At 41.6% G+C, this 21,371-nt stretch overlaps 1 protein-coding gene across 1 annotated transcript in view; it reads left to right on the plus strand.

Annotated features, from left to right (window-relative positions):
* Window positions 1-1,567: 1,567 nt before the first annotated feature.
* TEX15 (testis expressed 15, meiosis and synapsis associated) overlaps window positions 1,568-21,371 on the plus strand; it is a 41,215-nt gene continuing 21,411 nt past the window's right edge. The window contains exons 1-5 of the mRNA XM_056116902.1: window positions 1,568-1,709; window positions 7,038-7,203; window positions 8,368-8,605; window positions 15,718-15,864; window positions 17,580-17,739. Coding sequence (XP_055972877.1) covers window positions 1,571-1,709; window positions 7,038-7,203; window positions 8,368-8,605; window positions 15,718-15,864; window positions 17,580-17,739 — 850 coding nt within the window. The 5' untranslated portion in view covers window positions 1,568-1,570. The remainder of the gene's footprint in view (window positions 1,710-7,037; window positions 7,204-8,367; window positions 8,606-15,717; window positions 15,865-17,579; window positions 17,740-21,371) is intronic.

The raw sequence follows: 21,371 nt of genomic DNA on the forward strand, positions 1-21,371 counted from the left end.
CTCTTGCTGGAAGCGGTACCACTACTGTGTACGGGTGTAGCTAGGTGAAAAGACTGTTCGCTTCTTTCTTAGGGTCTCTGTGCATTCCCTGTTTAACAGGAAAATTGTACGACCATATTTCACTGGAGTGCAGTGTGCTGGGGGAAGTCATTGATGGAACTTCTGTAGAATCTTACCCTCTGTGACCCATCCGTGGAATGTCGACAGCTCAGTGGATTGTGATCTAATATTTGGGCTGAGCAGTTGATAAACCATACTATGAAATTAAAAAAAAAATTTTTTTGTTGGCTCTATATCTAACTTTTGGTGTCCTGTTTGAATTCAACTTAAAGGTTAAGAATTTGTGTATGTGTGTAAAGGGTGGAGGTAGGAGGCAGGAGAAAGACTCTGTTCGTTACTTTTTATCTGTAGAGTGATACTATAGAATAATAATCATTGAGCAATTGACTGCTTTTGGCCTTCATAATTTCTCCCAAAGCTTAAAAGTGCTTTTAGATGATCAGGAATATGGCTTAAGTATAAAGCACTTGTCTTGCATGCATGAAGCCCTGGACTTCATAGCTGTCTATAATTTGATTTTAAAAGATATTTGAAATATTGTCATTCGAGCTGTAGGCGTATATGGGGTAGAAAAGTTTTTTGTTTTGGGGCCACTTCTGGCACTGCTTAATGCTTACTCCTGGTTCTGCGTTCAGGGATCACTCCTGGTGGTGCTTAGGGGACTACACGGGGTACCAGAGACCAAACCCAGGTTGCCCACATGCAAGGCAAGCACTATACCTGCTATTCTATCACTCTGGTCCCAAACATATTTTTAAAGAGTCTGGCAAGAATTATACCAAATACTAAAAATTGGAAGCTACTCAGTTTTTTTTTTAAATTTTTATTAGTGAAACACCATGAGGTACAATTGTAGACTTACAATTTTTTATGCTTAGGTTTTAGTTATACAGTGATTGAGTATTCATCCCTCCACTAGTGTCCATTCCCCTCCTCCCAATGCTCCCAGCATCCCTCCCATCCCCCCACTCCCCCTCATCCTACCCCACCCCTTGTGGCAGGACATTCCCTTTTGTGCTCTCTCTCCTTTTGGGTGCTGTGGTTTGCAAAAGAGGCATTGAGTGGCAGTCATGTTCACTCTATAGTCAACTTTCAGCATGCTTCTCCCATCCTGGGATAATCCTCCCAACACCCTTTCCTTGGTGCTCCCCCTCTCTATCTGAGCTGCCTTCTCCCCCAGCATGTGCGGCTCGCCTCCAAGCCATGGAGTAAACCTCCAGCTACTCAGTTTTTCAAACACAAAAACTTTGGGCTGATGTATACAATGACATGAATTATAAGGAAAGGTCTATTAGAAACTACAAAATAATTACTTTTAATATTATATAAAAGCCAAAGTGTTCATTTACTTTCTCTTTTGGGTAACCTGATGGAGATTGAAACCTATTCTGAGTGTGACCAAAATTATGTGTTTAATATAAGAATGTTTAACTGATTTTACTTTCATTGACTTGTGTTTATTGACTTCTTGTGCTTAATATCTTTGGGTTGATTTTAGACCACCAACAAAATGGAAATGAAAGATATTTCTCGACATAAGACACTATGGAAAATGAACCCAACCAGTGAACCTCTGTTTGTTACTGGTGCAGAAGTCAATTCTCTGAAGAAATTCACTATCCCTAAGATTAAACGGACAACTGAGAAAGGTAATGTATCTTTGAAAGATGGAGCTAATTTGTAACTGTTCCTGCTTTCCTCTAATTCTCAGTTTATATTCACTTTCATTTTGATTCCATATAAAATTAAATGTAATCCAGCCATTAGTTCTTTAAACCCCCATGTATTTGTGGTTCGGTAGCACAGCGGGTAGGGCGATCGCCTTACAAGCGGCCAACATGGCAGACCCGAGTTCGATTCCTCCGCCCCTCTCGGAGAGCCCGGCAAGCTACCGAGAGTATTCGATATGCCAGACACAGTAACAACAAAGTCTCCAATGGAGACGTTACTGGGCCCGCTCGAGCAAATCGACGATCAACGGGAGGGCCTTTACCTTTTACCTTTACACAAAATAGAATAATAGTGTGCTTCTTTTCCCTTTTACTGAATGTACCTAAAAATGCTGAATGTCACACATAACATTAGACTTCGAAAGGTGGAGAAATGATGAACAACTTGAGTCCCTGGAATGCAAGGAATGACATAATAATGAGTTCTCCGGGCTTTCTTTCTGTTTCATCACTGTGTCAGATTGAACGTACTTACCACATCCTAAATGACACAGACACAAAAAGATCCATAAGAAAAACCTCTAGGTTGGAGCCTGTGGGATAGTTAGAAGAGTTGGGGCACACCCAGTCCAGTTCCCGCAGCATGTATCCCATTCAGGCATCACGGGGCGTAGTTCTGGAGGTCCTCAAGGTTATCCTTGGCACCCTTGCCCCATCATTCAGCTGTCCTTCCTGGTGAACCAGGAATCCTGGGACTGGCTCCTGGACTTAGGACTGGGCAAAGGTCTTTCTAAAAAGACAGGAATCTGATGGATAGTAGACACTGATGGGTGGCAAGGGGATGAGGGTGTAATATAAACTACACCTTCAGGGGGCTGAATTTTCTTATGGGGAAGGTTCATACCCAGTAGTGCTTTTTCACTGCATGGTGCTCATGGTTGGAAAAATCACTCCTGGCAGTATTCAGTGGAACCATATAGTGTCAGGAACACTGGGATTCCCAGATTCTAGTTTTAGCCCCTTGAACCCTCTCCAGTCCTCAGTGATTCCTTTGTCAACAGAGGTGAAATGGCCTCTCCCCTTCATGCCATCACATCCCTGGAGCCTCTCAGTTTCCCTGTGACGGTGATTCATCCCTTCTCACTAGTAGGAAAATCATTCCTTTTCCCAGCCAGGATCAGTCTCTTTTCCTCCCATAGCTCAGATCACCGAATACTTAAATATAAGTATTTAAAAACACACGCACATTCAAATCATGTTTAAAGTTACACAATGCTGAAGAATCAAATATAATGGAGAAGTGTTCTATGCTCCTGGATTAGAGAACTCAATGAAGATGCTATTTCTCCATAAATCTTTCTGTAAATTTATCATAAGCCCTTTTAAAATCCAGCAGGGTTTTCTCTAAGTCAACTTAATCTCAAATTTACATGAGAAGGCAACAAACTAGAAAATCTAGAACATTTTTGAAGTAGAGGAAAGTGTTTGAAATTACTCGACCCAGTGGTAAGATTCTCTCCAGTGACCACAGCAATGTGGCATTAGCAGGAGTGGTAGAATGTTAGATAGGTGGAACAGATTTCAGAAATAGACCCACGTATGTATGTTCCATTGATTTCTTTCTAATTCATTTTCAACAAGCAAAAGAATTCAGTAGATAAAATGTTGATATTTTCATCAGATGTTGCTAGAACAGTTGGACAACATCCATAAGCAAAAAAAATACTTCAGAATTTTACAAAAATAAATTTAAAATGTGCCAGAGAGTACTGAGGATAAGGCTTTTGCCTTAGATGAAGCCAACCCAAGATTGATCCCCAGCACCATATATGGTTCCCTGAGCCCCACCAGGTCTAAATCCTAAGCACAGAGCCAAGGGTAAGCCCTGAGCATTGCTAATTGCGGCTTTGGAAGAATCCATAGGATAACATTTTCAAGACTTCAAGAGTTCTTAGATGTGATGCCAAAAGCACGGTCAAAATTAGATAAATTGGACTTCATCAAAAAATCTTAGTCTTTGAAATATTGATAGTGAAAAACAAGCTAAGAATGGAAGAAAGCATTTAGAAATGAAGTATTTGACAACACCCTGCTAAAATATAAAAGCAGTTTCCAAACTCACGTAAGAAAAGAGGGCAGTCCAACTAGAAAATAGGAAATAAAACTTGAACATACATTTCACTAGTGACGATGTGCAAAGACATAAAAAGACAGCATAACTAGTAGGAAATATTAACAAAAACACAGTGAGATATGACAGCACACTTATTCCAAACAACTAATTGAAAAACAGTTTGGTAATGACTTTGAAAACTAAAGTGTGCACGTGCCGTGTGACATAGTACTTGCACTTGGGGCATTTCTTCTGCCAGATGCTAACTTAAGCTTGCATAAGCATGGAAGATATCCATTGCAACTTCATTTGCAATACCCAAGAATTGCCAACCATTCAGAATTCCGTTGTGTGAATGATTAAACTTGGGTGGACCCATACATAGCAACAGAAAGATTGCATACACTGGTTTTAAAAAGTGTGGTTTGATCTCAGAAGGAATATGCTGAATAAACACAGCCCTTCTCCACAGGTAGAGTACAAAATTTCATGTCGAAAGCATTTTTGAAATCCTAACTAGAGAGATGAATCCTAACTAGAAAGAAGTTTAGTTGTTTCCAGGAGGGAGAGGCAGAGAGGGGGAATGGGGTCATCCAGTATGACTGTGTATAAAAGAACTAACACAGAGAGGTCTTCCTGGTTCTGGCACTGTCCTGGGTTCGCAATTATAGTGATGGTTCAGTGAACACATGATAAAATCGCATTAAGTTATGTAGGCTTTCACAAGAGTACATAAAATGACAAGATCTTAATAAGGTCTATGGGTTTTTCTGATTTTGATACTCTATTATAATTGAGGAAAATGTTTCCACTCAGAAAATTGAGTCAAGGATATATAGGACTTCTCTGTATATCTCTACAAATTCTTACTAGTCCTTACTCATTTCGAACTAAGCTCTCAAATAAAGGCCACAGACCCAAATTGTTTGTCTTATGAAAGGGTTAAGTTTTGGGGTATATGAGGTAGGATGCAGCCAAACCTGAGTTCAATACCTGGCATCCCATATGGTGCCCCAAGCGCTCCCAGGAGTAATTCCTGAGGGCAGAAGCAGGTGTAACTACTGTGCATCGCTGGTGTGGACCCCACATGCAAGAAAAAAGGGGAAAGTTTTATAATAATTAGAAGTTCTAATGTTAAAGCAAAAATTGTATTTAGAACAAAAAAGTTTTAAATGGAAAGGGACAAAGACAAGAGTTATTTTTGAAAATCAGCTGGTAATATTTTATATCAGGTTTGCTGTTATTAATGCACCCTATTGATAAATATGAAGAACTATCATTCAAGTAGAGGACAGACAAAACCAAACCAAAACCAGCCTTGATTTCTGAATGTAGAACTGAGTTTGCCAGAGTCGGGTGCGGAGGTCTAACAGACTCTGGCGGAGGGTATTGATATGTCATTGGTAAGCATATTGTGACAACATGCAATCAAAGAAGTATGAGCTTCTTTGAATATGTATGAACATTCTTCAAAATTGCATGCAATAAACCAGCATTACTTTAATTTAAAAAATTTAAATACTGGGGCTATGGTCCTGCCAGCAGGTCAATCTGTACTTGTGAGGCAAGTGCATCAGCAGCCTGATGGCGCTGTCAGACTTCCAGATACCCCAAAATTGCTGCTGTGCCTTTGGCTAGACCTCAAAAATGTGGGGTAAAGTTTACCAAGAAAATAAACGGCCAAAAGTTAGGTATGTGGGAAACACACCCACAAACCACCTCCGGCTCAGCTATATAATTGGAGGCATGGCCTCTCTGGTTTCTGATTGAACCGCTTAATGGCCATGATCCCAGAGACTCAGAAACAAATCTTGAAACCCAGTGGCTGTTGGCAGAAATGCGTCCGGACCCCGCAGTAGGTTACTGTCACCGGGCCACTGCAGGGGGGAAAGGGTATTGTCCCTCCGCCTGCTCCCCCTTGACGGCTCGGTGGCCGTCATCCTCCAGACGCCATTGGACAGTCAGATCTGGGCCCGCAGTGACAAAATTTGTTGTGCCTCACAGGATGGGGGTGGGCAGGTCCTGGTCTCCTCGTCCCAACGAGACTCCAAGTCATCACCCACGAACAGTCTCTCTGGCTCCTGATCAAGCTGCTCAATGGCCATGATCCAGAGACTCAGGAGCAAATCTCGAAACCCAGTGGCTTTTGGCAGAAATCCCTCCAGATTTAAGTGGTAAAATTCTGGAATTTCAAAATCACATGGCCCTATTGCAGCCAGCAACATACGTTATTCATAACCAGCAATAGAACACAAATTGTCTACTGTTGCCTTTACAGCAGATCTGAGTGTTGGGGTAAAATCTCAAATAATAATGGTGGGTCTGGTGTCGAAATATTGAATTTGATCAAAGTAGAGAGAGAGTAATGTGGAAATCATCTGCCCCATAGGTAGGGGGAGGGTGTGGGATGGGGGTATACTGGGGATTTTGGTGGTGGAGAATGGGCACTGGTGAAGGTACAGGTGTTTCATTGCATGACCGAGACTTAGACCCGAAAGCTTTATAACTGCTCTCACGGTGATTCAATAAATTATAAAAAATGAAAAAAAAAGGTAAGGTGGAGTTCATGCACAATTCAATCAGCTAATCCGTGGCTGAATAAATAGTAGTACTCCTACATAAAAAAAAATTTTAAATAGTTTCTAAAATAATAGAATTACTGTTTTTGTTGGCTCCATGTGTCTGGAGGTTGCCTTCAAGCGTGTATTATATATAGTTGATCTTCATCACTCCTGAGTTCCACATCGGCGATCTCTCTCGTTTGCTGACCTTTGTTCATGACCCACAAACCACTTCAGTATTTTCATAGCCACCGACGGGCATTGCAGAATGGTGTGAAATGTGAGTCACTCCACACTCAGCTTCCCCGCTGAGGGGAGATACACACTCCTCCTTCTGGTGCTCCTGTTGTTAAAGATGTGTCCGTTTCCTCATCTAGACCTGTGCTTCTTGCATTGTTGCTGCTGGTTGTCCTGTTTAGAGGGCCCCCACCGTGTAATGCTCAGATGTGCTCTAGTGCTTCTAAGCTGACACCGCATCTGCGGTGGGCCCTGGGAGCTCCCTCAGTGACTTCACCTATCTTGCAAGCCAAGACTGCTAGCTCAGTCCCTTGTGCTGGCGACTGTGCCAGGGCAGCCCCAGGTTTACAACAATGTCATTTGTAAACATAAACTGCTTTTTATTCTTTTCTTCAGTTTACTTGTCACCGTGTTACACCAATACTAGAGAGTACAGTTTCATCCGTGATACCCTGAACCAGAGCCGACTTGATATAAGCTGTGACCTGCAGCTCTCATGGCAGTTTGGAGACACAAAACTCGTTCACAATAAGGATCTAGAAAAAAAATTTACTTCTAAGAGGTGAGTTACCATGACCTATGGGAAACTTGAAATTTTTGTTTTTTTCACTTCTCCTTTGGGGTGGAGCAATAGCACAGAGGTAGGGCATTTGCCTTGCATTCAGCTGGCCCGGCAGAGCCAGGTTCGATTCCTTCGCCCCTCTCGGAGAGCCCGGCAAGGTACCAAGAGTATCCCGCCCGCACGGCAGAGCCTGGCAAGCTACCCTTGACGTATTCGATATGCCAAACACAGTAACAACAAGTCTCATGATGGAGACGTTACTGGGCCCACTTGAGCAAATCGATGAACAACGGGAGGACTGTGCTACCATGCTACCGTGCACTTCTCCTTTGGAGCCTTCTGTATCACTATCACTTTCGTCCCTTTGTTCATCGATTTACTCAAGCAGGTGCCAGTAGCGTCTCCATTCGTCCCAGCCCTGAGATTTTAGCAGCCTCTCCTTACTCGTCTTTTCCAACGCTGCCTTATTGGAGGCTCTCTCAGGGTACGGAGAATGAGACCTGTTCTTGTTAACTGTTTTTGGCATATTGAATATGCCATGGGTAGCTTGCCAGGCTCTGGCATGTGGGCGGGATGCTCTCGGAAGCTTGCCAGGCTCTTTGAGAGGCATATATTTTATATATATGTATATATATATATAAAGTAATAGATATTATATATTTTCACTCTATGATTTGTTGCCTAATGTCTGAACCCCATCAAATATGGTGTGGTAATTATGGATGCCTTACAGGAATTTATTTCTACCATTTGCACTTTGGTATTAACAAGAAAATAAATGTCATTGGTTTATTCCAATTTTTTCACCTTTCTATTTTTGTTTTGGTTTTTTTTTGGGGGGGGGATCCACGCCCAATGAAGCTCAGGAGTTGCTCCTAGCTCTACACTCCTGGCAAGCTTGGGGGACCATATGGGACGCAAGGGATCAAACCCAGGTCAGCCACGTGTAAGGCAAGCGCCTTACCCATTGTACTATCTCTGACCTTTATAACTTTCTTAACCATGTGTAATAGAGAATAAGTAATGTTTAATGTTAATTTTTCACATTAATGTAGTCATTATTTCAGATACTCCCTTCCAGTTTTGGGGTGGGGGAGGCACAACCAGGGGTTCTTGGGGCTTACTCTTGTTGGCACTCTTAATTCACACACTGTTCTGCTTTAGGTCCGAGATGCGTGAGAATGGAAGGCATGCAAGAGAACTTGAAGAACATTTCTGCTTTTTAGCTCTTTCTCAGAGTAATGTGGCTGAGATATATAAGAATGGATTAAGCACCAAAGCATCTCATTTGAAAATGTTAGGAAATCCTCTTCTTGGAGTTTATGTGTTTAGACACGTTGATGTTGCCTTAAACTATGCTCACAGTAGAAGCTTTACTGTAGAAAACATCATAATTTTTAAGGTAGGTGGTGGTCTAAACATGTTAAGTATATTTTATTCTCTTTAAATTGACCTAAACAGATTTTATTTATAATATGGAGAATTAGTATTTATATGATAAATAGTAACTTATTGCTCTTATCATCATTCAGACTTTCCATCTACTTCTGACTGTTTGGGTGTGCGTAGCTCTCAGAAAGCCATGCCAGGGGTCAGGCTGCTGGGCCAGGTGTTTCAGGGAGTTGCCTCTGGGTTCCCAGCACTGCTGGGGAGGCCATATCCCCAGTGCCCCCCCCAAAAAGAAGCAAAAGCAGTTTATGTTGTATTTACCTTTGTAATATATATATATATTTTCCTTAGAATTGATGTTCTCTCTTTTTTGTCCAAATCATGTGTCTGTTGTTTAAATGTCCTTCAGACCATTGGTTATCATAATTCTGACTTAAAATTCAGTTCCTGAACTCCTCATGTGAACTGAGTAGTTTTACAATGTTAATGTCTTAGTATTGATGATTTCCCCCATGATTATGTAAGATGCTACCATTGGGGAAAACTGGATATAAGCATACAGGACCTCAGAACTAATTTCACAGCTTTCCTGAAGACCTGAAAATTATCCAGAAGTAAAAATACAACTTCAGTATAATTGAAGCGTAAACATTAACAAATTGATTAATATCATGAAGTTCATCATATTCATTTTTGTTAGTTTTTGTCAGTTTGGGAGCCGTGCACCCAGGGGTGCTCAGGGACTGTCTGTGACTCACTGCTTGGTGTCCCTCCTGGAAGTGCTCGGGACCAGGGGGTGCCAGGGATGGAACCCGGGCTTCCTGCATGCAAAGCGTCCACCGCAACCTTTTGGGTCATCTCTCTGGTCCCGGTATAATTTACTTGAAAAAATAATAAAACTATTTTATAAAGTTCAGAATGCATCAAAAATTTTTCCCAACCAAGTAACGATCCGTAATTCTATTTTTTGTATAGGTCTTCATCTGTAATTATGATTAAAATAAGTTCTTTATGTGTCATATAACTTCTTTTCATTTATTTTAAAGCATTTTATACCATAAATATTGACATATTAAGATACTGTGTATTATTACATTGAATGACTGCATAGTAGTATTCCATTCTTCAGCTAGCAGTATACACTTCTTTTAAGTACTTTTTTTTTAATTAGTGAAACACCCTGAGGTACAGTTTGTAGACTTAAAAACTTTCGTGCTTGGGTTTCAGCCGTACAGTGATCAAGTACCCATCCCTCCACCAGTGCCCATTCTCCACCACCAATGATCCCAGTAGCCCTCTCACCCCCACACCCCATCCCCTCACCCCTTTTAAATACTTTAATGAACCAAATGTTTTGTTTTGGGACCACACCTGACAGTCCTCAAGGACCATATGATGTTGGGGATCTAATCCAGCACTTCCTCATGCAAAGCACGCGCCCTTTGAGCCATCTCCCCAGTCACATAACATGTTTTCACGCATGGTAGTTTTCATTGAATGAAGTTTGCTTAGAAAGATCCAGGGGCAAGGGGAGGGGGGAGTATGTCTTCAGGATCGTGGAAAAGTCAAGCATAGTTTTATAGAGACAAGCAAGTGAAATGTGAGATACGTGTTTAAGGGAGCTAGGTGGGTGGAGAATATCATGCTAAGTGAAATGAGTCAAAAGGAAAAGGACATAGAAAACAGGCGTATAATGACATAATACTCATTTGCAGGATATATAAAAAAAAAGTAGTATGGGGTTAGAGTGATAGTACAGCAGGGAGGGTGTTTTCCTTGCACTCGTGGCCAACCTGGGTTCGATCCCTGTGGCATCCCATACAGTCCCCCAGGCACCACCAGGAGTAACCCCTCTGAGCATTGCCAAGTGTGGCGCAAAAAGCCAACAATAAATAAATAAAAATTTTAAAAACATGAGATGAGGGGCAGGAGAGATAGCACAGCAGGTAGGGCGTTTGCCTTGCACGCAGCCAACCCGGGTTCAATTCCCAGCATCCCATATGGTCCCTTGAGCACCGCCAGGAGTAACTCCTGAGTGCAGAACCAGGAGTAACCCCTGTGCCTTGCTGGGTGTGACCCAAAAAGCAAAAAAAACCATGAGATGAGTCTTTAAAAAAAAAGAACATAGTGTGAGACTAATATTCAAGGACAGAAAAAATGGGCCAGGAGGACTGTCCCACAGTTGGAAGCTTGCCACAAGTATGGGGGATACGGGGAACATTGGTGATGGGAAATGCACACTGGTGAAGGGATGACTGTTGGAACATTGACTGAAACCCAATTATGAACAACTTTATAAGTATCTCACGGTGATTCAATTTAAAAATAAAAAAGGAAGAAAAGCAAGTAACAGTTTTTAGTGTTGCAGTACCAGTTGTTTGGGGATTTGTTCTTGATCATATTGTAAGTATATATTTATCTGCACAGTGATTATTAGCTAAGAATTAATTGGTTAATTCCTACTTGTCCAGTTGGGAATCAACAGTCTGTTTCATGGCTTCGATGCTTAATGCCAAGTTGGCCAGAGGAAGGTTGTGCAATTGGTATTTCTGTGCACGGTGCCTGGGGATATCTGTTACTTCGCACCCCAATTATGTGTAACCTTTTTAAAAAATCATTCTCAGTCCAATATAATAGTTTTTCATTGTGGTTCAGTTTTTACACTTTTAATTGCTGAGATTTAAATGCTGAGTTATTGCTGACTTTTAAGTGTTCTACATAGGCAATTCAAGAAATTGTATCAGTGAATTTATGCAGTGTATTTCAATTTATAATTTTGAATAATTTTTAAAAAATTTTTTATTAGTGAAACACCACAAGGTACATTTATAAACTTACAAATTTTTGTGCTTGGGTTTCAGTTATACAATGATCAAGTACCCATCCCTTCACCAGCGCCCATCCTCCACCACGGGTCCCAGCATCCCTCCCACCTCCCATTTCCCCCATCCCACCCTGCCTCTCCCTTTTGCTCTCTCTCCCCTTTTGGGTCCTGTGATTTGCAAAAGAGGCATTGAGTGTCAATCATGTTCGGTCTATAGTCTACTTTCAGCATGCTTCTCCCATCCTGGGAGGATCCTCCCAACACCCTTTATTTGGTGCTCCCTTCTCTATCTGAGCTTCCTTTTCCCCTAGCACATGTGGCTGGCCTCCAAGTCATGGAGCAAAATTCCTGGTGCTAATCTCGGTCACTCCTGGGTGTTATTCTCCCATTATGTTATTTTATGTTCCCCAGATGAATATAATCTTAATTTTGAATAATTTTTAACATCATAAATGTTACAAAGATAGTAGAGAATATTTCTATATACAACTTACCTAATGTCCCCTAATGCTAACAGTTAAACATAACTGTTGCAAAATTGTCAGAACTAAGAAACTAACATTATACTTGTCAATTATAGCTTGGTCAATAAAATAACAAAGCATTAGTTAACAGCACTATTAAGCAAACTATAAACTTGATTTGACTTCTGCTAGTTTTTCAGTGTTTATTCTGTCCAATCACAGATGATACCATGTTACATTTTCTATTATTTTTAATTTCTCCTGTATTTTTTGGCACCCAGGACCCCATACACGGATCTAATATTATACTGCTAAGATGTATCCCCAATATCTGTTTTTAATTTTTAGTGAATATATTAACATTTTTAAAAGCATAATAGAATTGCTGACTTTAAAATTATGCTTCTTCATGCTAAAAGTAGTCTATAGACCAAACATGATTGCCACTCAATGCCTCTCTTGCAAAACACAGTACCCAAAAGAAGAGAGAGAGAACAACAGAGGCAGGGTGGGACGGGGGGGGGCGGATGCTGGGACCCATGGTGGTGGAGGATGGGCACTGGTGGAGGGATGGATACTTGATCATTGTATAACTGAAACCCAAGCACAAAAATTTATAAGTCTATAACTGTACCTCATGGTGTTTCACTAATAAAAAAATTTTAAAAAAATAAAATAAATAAAATAAAATTATGCTTCTTTTTATATTCCATATCTTTCATCATTGTGTTTGTGGTTTTTATTTATTTATTTTTGCTTGTTTTTGGGCCGAAGTGATAGCACAGTGGTAGGGCGTTTGCCTTGCATGCGGCTGGCCCAGCTGAGCCGGGTTCGATTCCTCCGCCCCTCTCGGAGAGCCTGGCAAGCTACAGAGAGTACCTCACCCGCACGGCAAAGCCTGGCAAGCTACCTGTGACGTATTCGATATGCCAAACACAGTAAGAACAGGTGTCACAATGGAGATGTTACTGGACCCGCTCGAGCAAATGGATGAACAATGGGAGGACATTGACAGTAATAGTTCTTGGGCCAAACCTGGCGCTATACAGGGGCTACTCCTGGTGCTGCATGAAGGAATTACTCCTGGCAGTGCTCTGGACCATATGTGGTGCGGGGGATTGAACCCGGCTTGGCCACATCCAAGGCAAGCAACCTGCCAGCTGTACTATCTCTCCAGCCCCATGTGTTCATGGTTTTTTTCAAATGAATATGTAAGCAGTTGTTCTGTTGTGCAGAAGTTTTGGAATATTTGCAGTGAACTATGTTTTGTATTTATGGTATCTTGGCATATATGCTTAAAAAGAATCCACTGAGTATATATTTTCGTATGTTTGTATAATATTAGCATTACTACGGTCACAGTCCTCCCTTTGTTCATCGATTTGCTCGAATGGGCCCAGTAAAGTCTCCATCGTGAGACTTGTTGTTACTGTGCTTGGCATATTGAATACGTCTGAATACGTCACGGGTAGCTTGCCAGGCTTTGCCGTGTGGGCGAGATACTCTCAGTAGCTTGCCGGGCTCTCCAAGAGGGGTGGAGGAATCGAACTCAGCTCGGCTGGGCTGGCTGCGTGCAAGGCAAACGCCCTACCCGCTATGCTATTGCTCCAGCCCTGTTAGCATTACTAAAAATAACTATTTCTTTTGATTCTTTTTATTTAGAAGGTAATTTCCTTCTTTCATTTCCACAGTGACTGAATATTTTGGTTTTGCTTTAGTTACTTCAATGGTATTTGTAATGTCTGTAGTATTATACTATATTTATAGCTTTTTTGAATTGGGCTACAGCTGGCAGTTCAGGGCCTGCTCCCAGTTCCATACTCAGGAGTCACTTCTGCTGGTGCTCGGGGAAACGTGATCATACACTAGTGATCATCCGCAGCCTCCTGTCTCAAGACAAGCATATGCTGTGGCTACCTCCCTGGGCCCTACGCTCTATTTTTGTGTCTGCTTGGGTTTATTTCTGGGCTTTTTCTTTTGCTCAGTGATTTTTTTTTTCCACGGCGCTTTTTCAGTGGTAATTCCATCCTTCTAAAATGTAGCACAGCAGATAGAACAGAGGGTGAGGTCCGCACCCAACATGCAGTCAAACAGGGTTTGATCCCTGGTACTGCATATGGACCCCTGAGTACCACCAGGAGTGAGCCCTGAGCACAGAACCGAGCCCTGAGCATAGTTGGTATGACCCAGAAACAAGCCAACAAAAATTAATAAAACTCTAAGTATGGGACTAGATGGCGAATGCGGCAAGTAGGGCATGTGCCTTGCAGACCCAGGTTTGACCCCCACACCCCACAGAGTGCCCTGAGCCCCACCAGGAGTGACCCCAAAGTGCAGAGTCAGGAGCAAGACTGGATCGCTGCCAAGTGTGCCCAAAGAGCAAAACCTTCTACTTTTTTTGAAAAGCAAAGTATTTAATTATACAATGATCGAGTACCCATCCCTCCACCAGTGCCCATTCTCCACCCCCACCAATCCCAGTATCCCTCCCACCCCCCATCCCCCCATCCCACCCTGACTCTGTGGCAGGGCACTCCCTATTGTTCTCTCTCTCCTTTTGGGTGTTGTGGTCTGCAGAAGAGACATTGGGTGGCAATCATGTTCCGTCTGTAGTCTACTTTCAGCATGCATCTCCCATCCTGGGCGGACCTTCTCAACACCCTTTATTTGGTGCTCCCTTCTCTATCTGAGCTGCCTTTACCCCTAGCACAAAAATTTGTAAGTCTACAACTGTACCTCATGGTGTTTCACTAATAAAAAATAAAAAATAAAATAAAGGGGCTGGAGAGATAGCACAGCAGGTAGGGCGTTTGCCTTGCATGCAGCCGACCCGGGTTCGATTCTCAGCATCCCATATGGTCCCCTGAGCACCGCCAGGAGTAACTCCTGAGTGTAGAGCCAGGAGTAACCCCTGTGCATCGCCAGGTGTGACCCAAAAAGCAAAAGAATAAATATAAAAATAAAAAGCAAAGTATTTAATATCTGAAGGTTTGGGATATTTGAGAGAAAAGGATTTTTCTCCCCAAGATTTTACAGACTGTGGGCCTCTGAGAGAGCCAGAGGGGGAGACAGGCACTTGCCTTCATGCACCTTTGACAGTCACGACCCTGATGTGAGCCCTGAGTATCTCACACCGTCTCCTGAGCACTACTAAGGGTCACTTCTGAACACACAGCCATGAATAGCCCTAACCACGGTTAGATATGGTCCACCACCCAAATTCCAGAATTTTATAAACTATTCATGTCCTGTCTTTTATGTATGTTTTTAAGGCTACAAATAGATTTTCTGAAGATTATGTGGGTGTAAACTGGACAAAATTACAACCTTAGGCTACCCTATTCATCTAGGACAGGGATATTGTCTTTTTTCTTTCATTTCGTCTAAAAAAGTTAGGGGGAAGGAAGATAGCTCAAAGGGCCGGAGCACATGCTGTGCATGTAGGAAGCTCAGGTTTGAACCCGGGACTCCATGGTTCCAGAACCACAAGAGTGGTCCCCAGCTGGTGAGCCTGAGCACTGCTGGGTGTGCCCCCAAAACATAAAAATACATAATGATGGAAGTATTTAAATAAGTCAGTTTTTAGGGCCGAAGCAATAGTGCAGCAGTCCGTAGTCCATGGCCAACCCAAGTTTGATCCTGGCAGGCCATTTGGTTTCCCTGAGCACTGCCAGGGGTTATCCCTGAGCCCAGAGCCAGGAGTAAGCCGTGAGCATCACCAGGTATGGATGGGAACCCTCGCCCCAAAAGAAAGTAGTACAGAACATTTTCTGTGAAAAATACGAGAGTTTCGAAGTGTTATGAATTTTGGAACTTTGCATTGCTTTTCGTTTTTAGGTTCTCTTTGGAAAAGTGAAGAAAATTCAGCCATCACTGGATAAAAACAAAATCTCTCTGGATCCTTCTCCTAACTTTGATTGCCATATGTCAAGAAATACACCTTCTCTGAGAGATACCATTGAACTGCAAGCCCACGGTTCAGCAGTATGTAAACTTCTTAATTCATTTGGTTACTCAGAAGTTACGTACTTCACATACAAGATCGACGATCAACGGGAGGGCCTTTACCTTTACAAGATTTTTAAAAGAATTAGAATATAAAATATTGAATGAAAGTTTATAATTCATTCAATTAAATATAACATTAAATAATGATAGCTGTTTTAATATTTTTCTATGGAAATGTTGCAAAGAAGTTTCCAAATTTACATTTAACTTGGTTCAAAGTACCACTGTTGCTTTTAATTAGATTTTTCACAGATTAATTCCTAACTTATAAAACATACCAGCTTCTTTTTTGAACAGAACTCTGTAATGAATGAAACAATGTTACCTATCTGTTGTTTTTGCAGAAAGAAAAAAAGCTTATTTTTTAGTCACTAGGTGGTAGGGTAATTTTCTATTGCATGTCATTCAGACATTTAGTAGTTCGCTCCAAAAGATTAGATTTTATATATATAGCACAGTTATCTTCATGTGATTCTTCTCTAATATGTAATTTTCCATATGTAGATACGTTAAACTATTATCTTATAATGAACTTCTACGAAATAAAATAGTTTAGTATTTTGCATTTATTAATTGAGCTTCTAATGAAAAAATAGTTTTAATCTAAAAATAGAGGAGTCTGCTTCTGTTGATTGATATTGATTGCCTATCAGGGAAAAAAAATCTGGTGGAAAAAAAGTCTATTTTGGTTGGTGATGTAATTCAATCACCATCAATACAGATGCACACTCACACACAGATATCTTCAAAAATACTAGGATTGTGGTGGGATGTATAGTTCAGTGATAGAGTGCGTAAAAGATGGTGGAAGATCTGGGCTCAATTTTTAAACCGCCAAATAAACACATAAATATAATGCACATAAATACATGTAAATAAAATACATTAAAAACAGAAATACTAAGGTATTGAGGCTAAAGTAGGCAGGTAGGTAAGAGTGTTTGGAAGCAGATATTATCACGGTCGCGGTCCTCCTGTTGTTCATCGATTTGCTCGAGCGGGCCCAGTAACGTCTCCATTGGAGACTTTGTTGTTACTGTGTTTGGCATATCGAATATGTCACGGGGAGCTTGCCAGGCTCTGCCGGGTGGGCGAGACACTCTCGGTAGCTTGCCGGGCTCTCCGAGAGGGGCGGAGGAATTGAACTCGGGTCGGCCATGTTGGCTGCGTGCAAGGCAAACGCCCTACCGCTGTGCTGTCGTGCTGTCGCTCCAGCCCGGAAGCAGATATATTGCATGTAAATCATGAAGCTCTATGCTTCTCCCTCTTGTTGTTCAGGGGCCACTCCCAGTGGTGCTCAGGCTTAATCTTGGCTCTGCACTCAGGGATCACTTCTGGCAGTGCTAAGGGGACTGTAGGTGGTGCCAAGGATCAAATCTCGGTCGGCGGCATGCAAGGCCAGTGCCCTGCCTGCTGTACTATGCTGCTTTTTCAATGAAAACTTAAACTCTAGCCTGCTCATATTAATCAGTATTTTTTTTTTTTGCTTTTTGGGTCACACCCAGCAATGCACAGGGGCCACTCCTGATTCATGCACTCAGGAATAACTCCTGGCGGTGCTCAGGGGACCATTTGGGATGCTAGGAATCGAACCCGGGTCAGGCCGCGTGCAAGACAAACACCCTACCCACCCTACCCACTGTGCTATCACTACAGCCCCTTAATCAGTATGTTTTTTCTTTACCCTCCAGGTGTATGTCTATGAATACAGCATTCTTTCAAGGCCAGTCGATAAACCTAGACAGTGTCTTCCTTATGCAGTAGTAACAGTAAAATTTATTGGTCACAAAGATAATGGACACCTCATGACATCTTTGAGATTCCTCTCAACCGGATTTCCTAAGAGGGCAGGTAAAATACATTTGTTCTTCTACCTCAGTAGCATTTTTACTCATAGCGCAACTTACGGGTATTTTTTAAATATTAGAAGTCTGTGGCCCTAGGGAATAGTTCCAAATGTGTGTTCAACAATGCCGGAAGCCTGTGTTTAAGCCCAGCACCGCATGGTCCCCTCTGAGCACCACCAGGTGTGGTCCGAAAACTAAAATATTAAAAAAAAATTCCTATGGAAAATAATTATTTGCCTATTTGGGGTTTCATACATCTAGAATTGTGTATTTTTCTCATTTTGATATGTAACCATAGCTTCATTTTCATTCTTATATATGTAGACATAATATTCCTTTTTCAGCTATGCAATTACATCAGTTTACATAATTGCATCCTTCCCAACATAGTACTTTTTTCAAGTTTATGGACTAGAGATAGTTTAAAACAGATAATGAACCCACTTGTACTTCAACTTGTCCATAGTCTTTTTGTTTGGTTGGTTTTGGTTTGAGGAGTCACACCCGGCAGTGCTCAGGGATTACTCCTGGCTCTGCACTCAGGGATTGCTCAAATGTGGGATGCCGGGGATTGAACTTCAGTCTGCCATATGCAAGGCAAACACCTTACCCACATTCTGGTCCATAGTCTTACAGCTTATTTCTGTAGGTAAAGGGGGATAGACTTTGGAGAATACCTATATTGTGTTCGAAACCAAAGCCATGTGTGTTACTAGCATGTTCATCTCCCTGTACAGTTACCCGGAGCTGTTCAGACTTCTTCCACAGGTGACCCCTTTTTTGCCCAAGAAATTTTTAAATGAGCCCAGATAGATCTGTATATAAAAGAGGTATATAAATCAAACATTTACTGATAACATCACTGTCACTGTCCTCCCATTGTTCGTCGATTTGATCGAGCGGGCCCAGTAACGTCTCCATCGTGACAATTGTTACTGTGTTTGACATATCGAATATGTCATGGGAAGCTTGCCAGGCTTTGCCCGTAGCTTGACAGGCTCTCCAAGAGGGGCGGAGGAACCGAACTCAGGTCAGCCATGTTGGACGCTTGCAAGGCAAACGCCCTACCCACTGTGCTGTCGCTCCAGCCCTCTGATAACATATTAGAAATTTATTCTAAAAAAATTTACAGTTACACAACATCAGCTAAACTCTCATATCCTATACAATAGCTGTTACTATTAGGTGACTATTTAAATAAAAATTAATTGATAAAGAGAGCTACCCCCCTCATTTTGTTATATGCAGTATTAATATGTACTTATCAGTTTACAAAAGTTAAGTGATCAAATTTATTTTCGCATGTTGGTTTGTGAAAATTTGTGTTTTTTGGAGAGTAGAGGGGGTGCACACCAGAATTCAAGCTCACTGTGTCAGAAAGTGAGCCTGGGACCCTGTTCATGCTCAACATATACTCCAGTCTTTTGAGCCCCGACCCTGCCCCTGTATAATCTATCTTGGTCTTTCTGGTATCTGCAAAATATCCTGTCTCTGTAGTATTTGTTTTAACACATGCATAGCACTTTTACTGTTGTTGTTATTATTGGTATTTCATATTTATTTTCCAATGCTGAATTTATAGGAAGTTAGGATTTTAGCTTTTTGCTTTCTTGAATTATTTAATGTACTAAAAATTCTTACACAGATGACTTTGGTGCTTGTATCGGTATAACTGAATAATGTGTATAAAGGACTATTGCATGCAGATGATTATATATTACATTTTGATAATAGTTCTCATGGACATTTGAAAAAAAATGATTACATTTGCAAAATACTATGTATGCTTCAAATTCTTGGCAAATCTAAAAATAATTTTAAATATATGAATCTTACTGTAAATAGGAATCTTAACATTGAACATCTTTGTGTTTGTTGACTTTTTATTTAATCTATGATTTTATTCATTTACTTTGCCCACTTTCATGTTGATTTTGATTAGTCTTAAGTATGTGTGTACGCTCCTCCAGTATTCAAAAATAGATACAGTTATGTTCTGCCTCAGTTACAGTCTTCTCAGTTATAATATGCTTTTCACCATTTTATCCATCCAGTTTGTTTACTGTCTAATTTGAACTCTCAAAGTAATTAAAATAATCTGGAATGAAGAGAAAGTACAGAAGCTAGGGCACTTGCCTTGCCTGCAGCCAACCCAGGTTCAATCCTCAGCATCCCATATTGTCCCCCAAACACCACCAGAAGTGATCCCTAAGTGCCGAGCCAGGAGTCGTGCTTGGAACATTGCCAGGTGTGGCCCAAGATCAATCAAACAAAAAATTAATCTTCTATTTTCTGTCACGCCTAAAAAAAATACATTTTTACCCAAGATCACAAAGCTCTCTCTCCATTTTTTTCCCTATTATCTTTCTGTTTTGTTTCTGGGCCCCACCCGACGATGTTCAGTACATACTCCTGGCTCTATGTCCAGGGATCATTACCAGTGGTCCCCAGAGGGCCATATGGAGTGCTAGGATCGAACAGTGCCCTGCCCCTCTGTACTACCTCAGTAACCCCTCTTACAGTATTTTTACAGTTTTCTTTTATTGCAGTAACTTTCATTTTATTTTGGTATAAAGAGTGTATGCATATCCACCTTTCCTTTCCTTTGGTCAGCACTAGTTCCTCTCTTAAGAATCACATCCTAGGCTCACAGGTGTGCCTCAGCACCGCACTGGCCTGTATGTGAGGCCTCAGTTCTATGCCTGGCGTTTTTATTTGCATAAATCTTTACTTGCTTTCATATGTCCACTGTTGCATATAATAAGTACTTTGAGTGCTGCTTACAGTTTAGAAATATTTCATTGTAGCCATCTTTTCATAGCACTGCAGCACTGTCGTCCCGTTGTTCATTGATTTCCTCGAGTGGGCACCAGTAACGCCTCCATTGTGAGACTTGTTACTGTTTTTGGCATATCGAATATGCAATAGGGAGCTTGCCAGGCTCTGCCGTGAGGGTGGGATACTGTCGGTAGCTTGCCGGGCTCTCTGAGAGGGACGAAGAAATCAAACCCAGGTTGGCCGCGTGCTGACTTGGATTTTGATCCCCAGTATTCCATATGTTCCCCCGAGCACTGGCAGGAATAGTTCATAATTGCAGAGCCAGAAGCAAGCCCTGGGCACCACTGGGTGTGCCCCCCCCAAAATACTATATAAATTTACTGTCACTGTCACTGTCCTCCCATTGTTCATCAATTTGCTCGAGCAGGCCCAGTAACATCTCCATTTTGAGACTTGTTGTTACTGTGTTTGGCATATCAAATACGTCACGGGGAGCTTGCCAGTCTTTGCCATGCAGTTGAGATACTCTCGGTAGCTTGCCGGGCTCTCCGAGAGGGGCGGAGGAATCAAACCCGGCTTGGCTGGGCTGGCTGCATGCAAGGCAAATGCCCTACCGCTGTGCTATCGCTCCAGCCCATATAAATTTACATAGATCATATATAAATTTCATATATGATATATGAATTTTATACAAACACAAACTTATATAAATTATTTTTATTTTCCATGTTTTTATTTGCAGTATTCTTTGTAGGAGGAGCTGCAGTGGTTTTCGCCATCTCTTGGGATGGGGCTGGTGGGCCCTCAGGAGAGGGCAGGCACACTCAGGCTGTCCCTGGCTCGGTGCCCAGCGGTCAT

This window comes from Sorex fumeus, unplaced genomic scaffold, assembly GCF_029834395.1.
Source record: "Sorex fumeus unplaced genomic scaffold, SorFum_2.1 ptg000033l, whole genome shotgun sequence".
In the NCBI taxonomy this organism is placed as follows: domain Eukaryota; kingdom Metazoa; phylum Chordata; class Mammalia; order Eulipotyphla; family Soricidae; genus Sorex; species Sorex fumeus.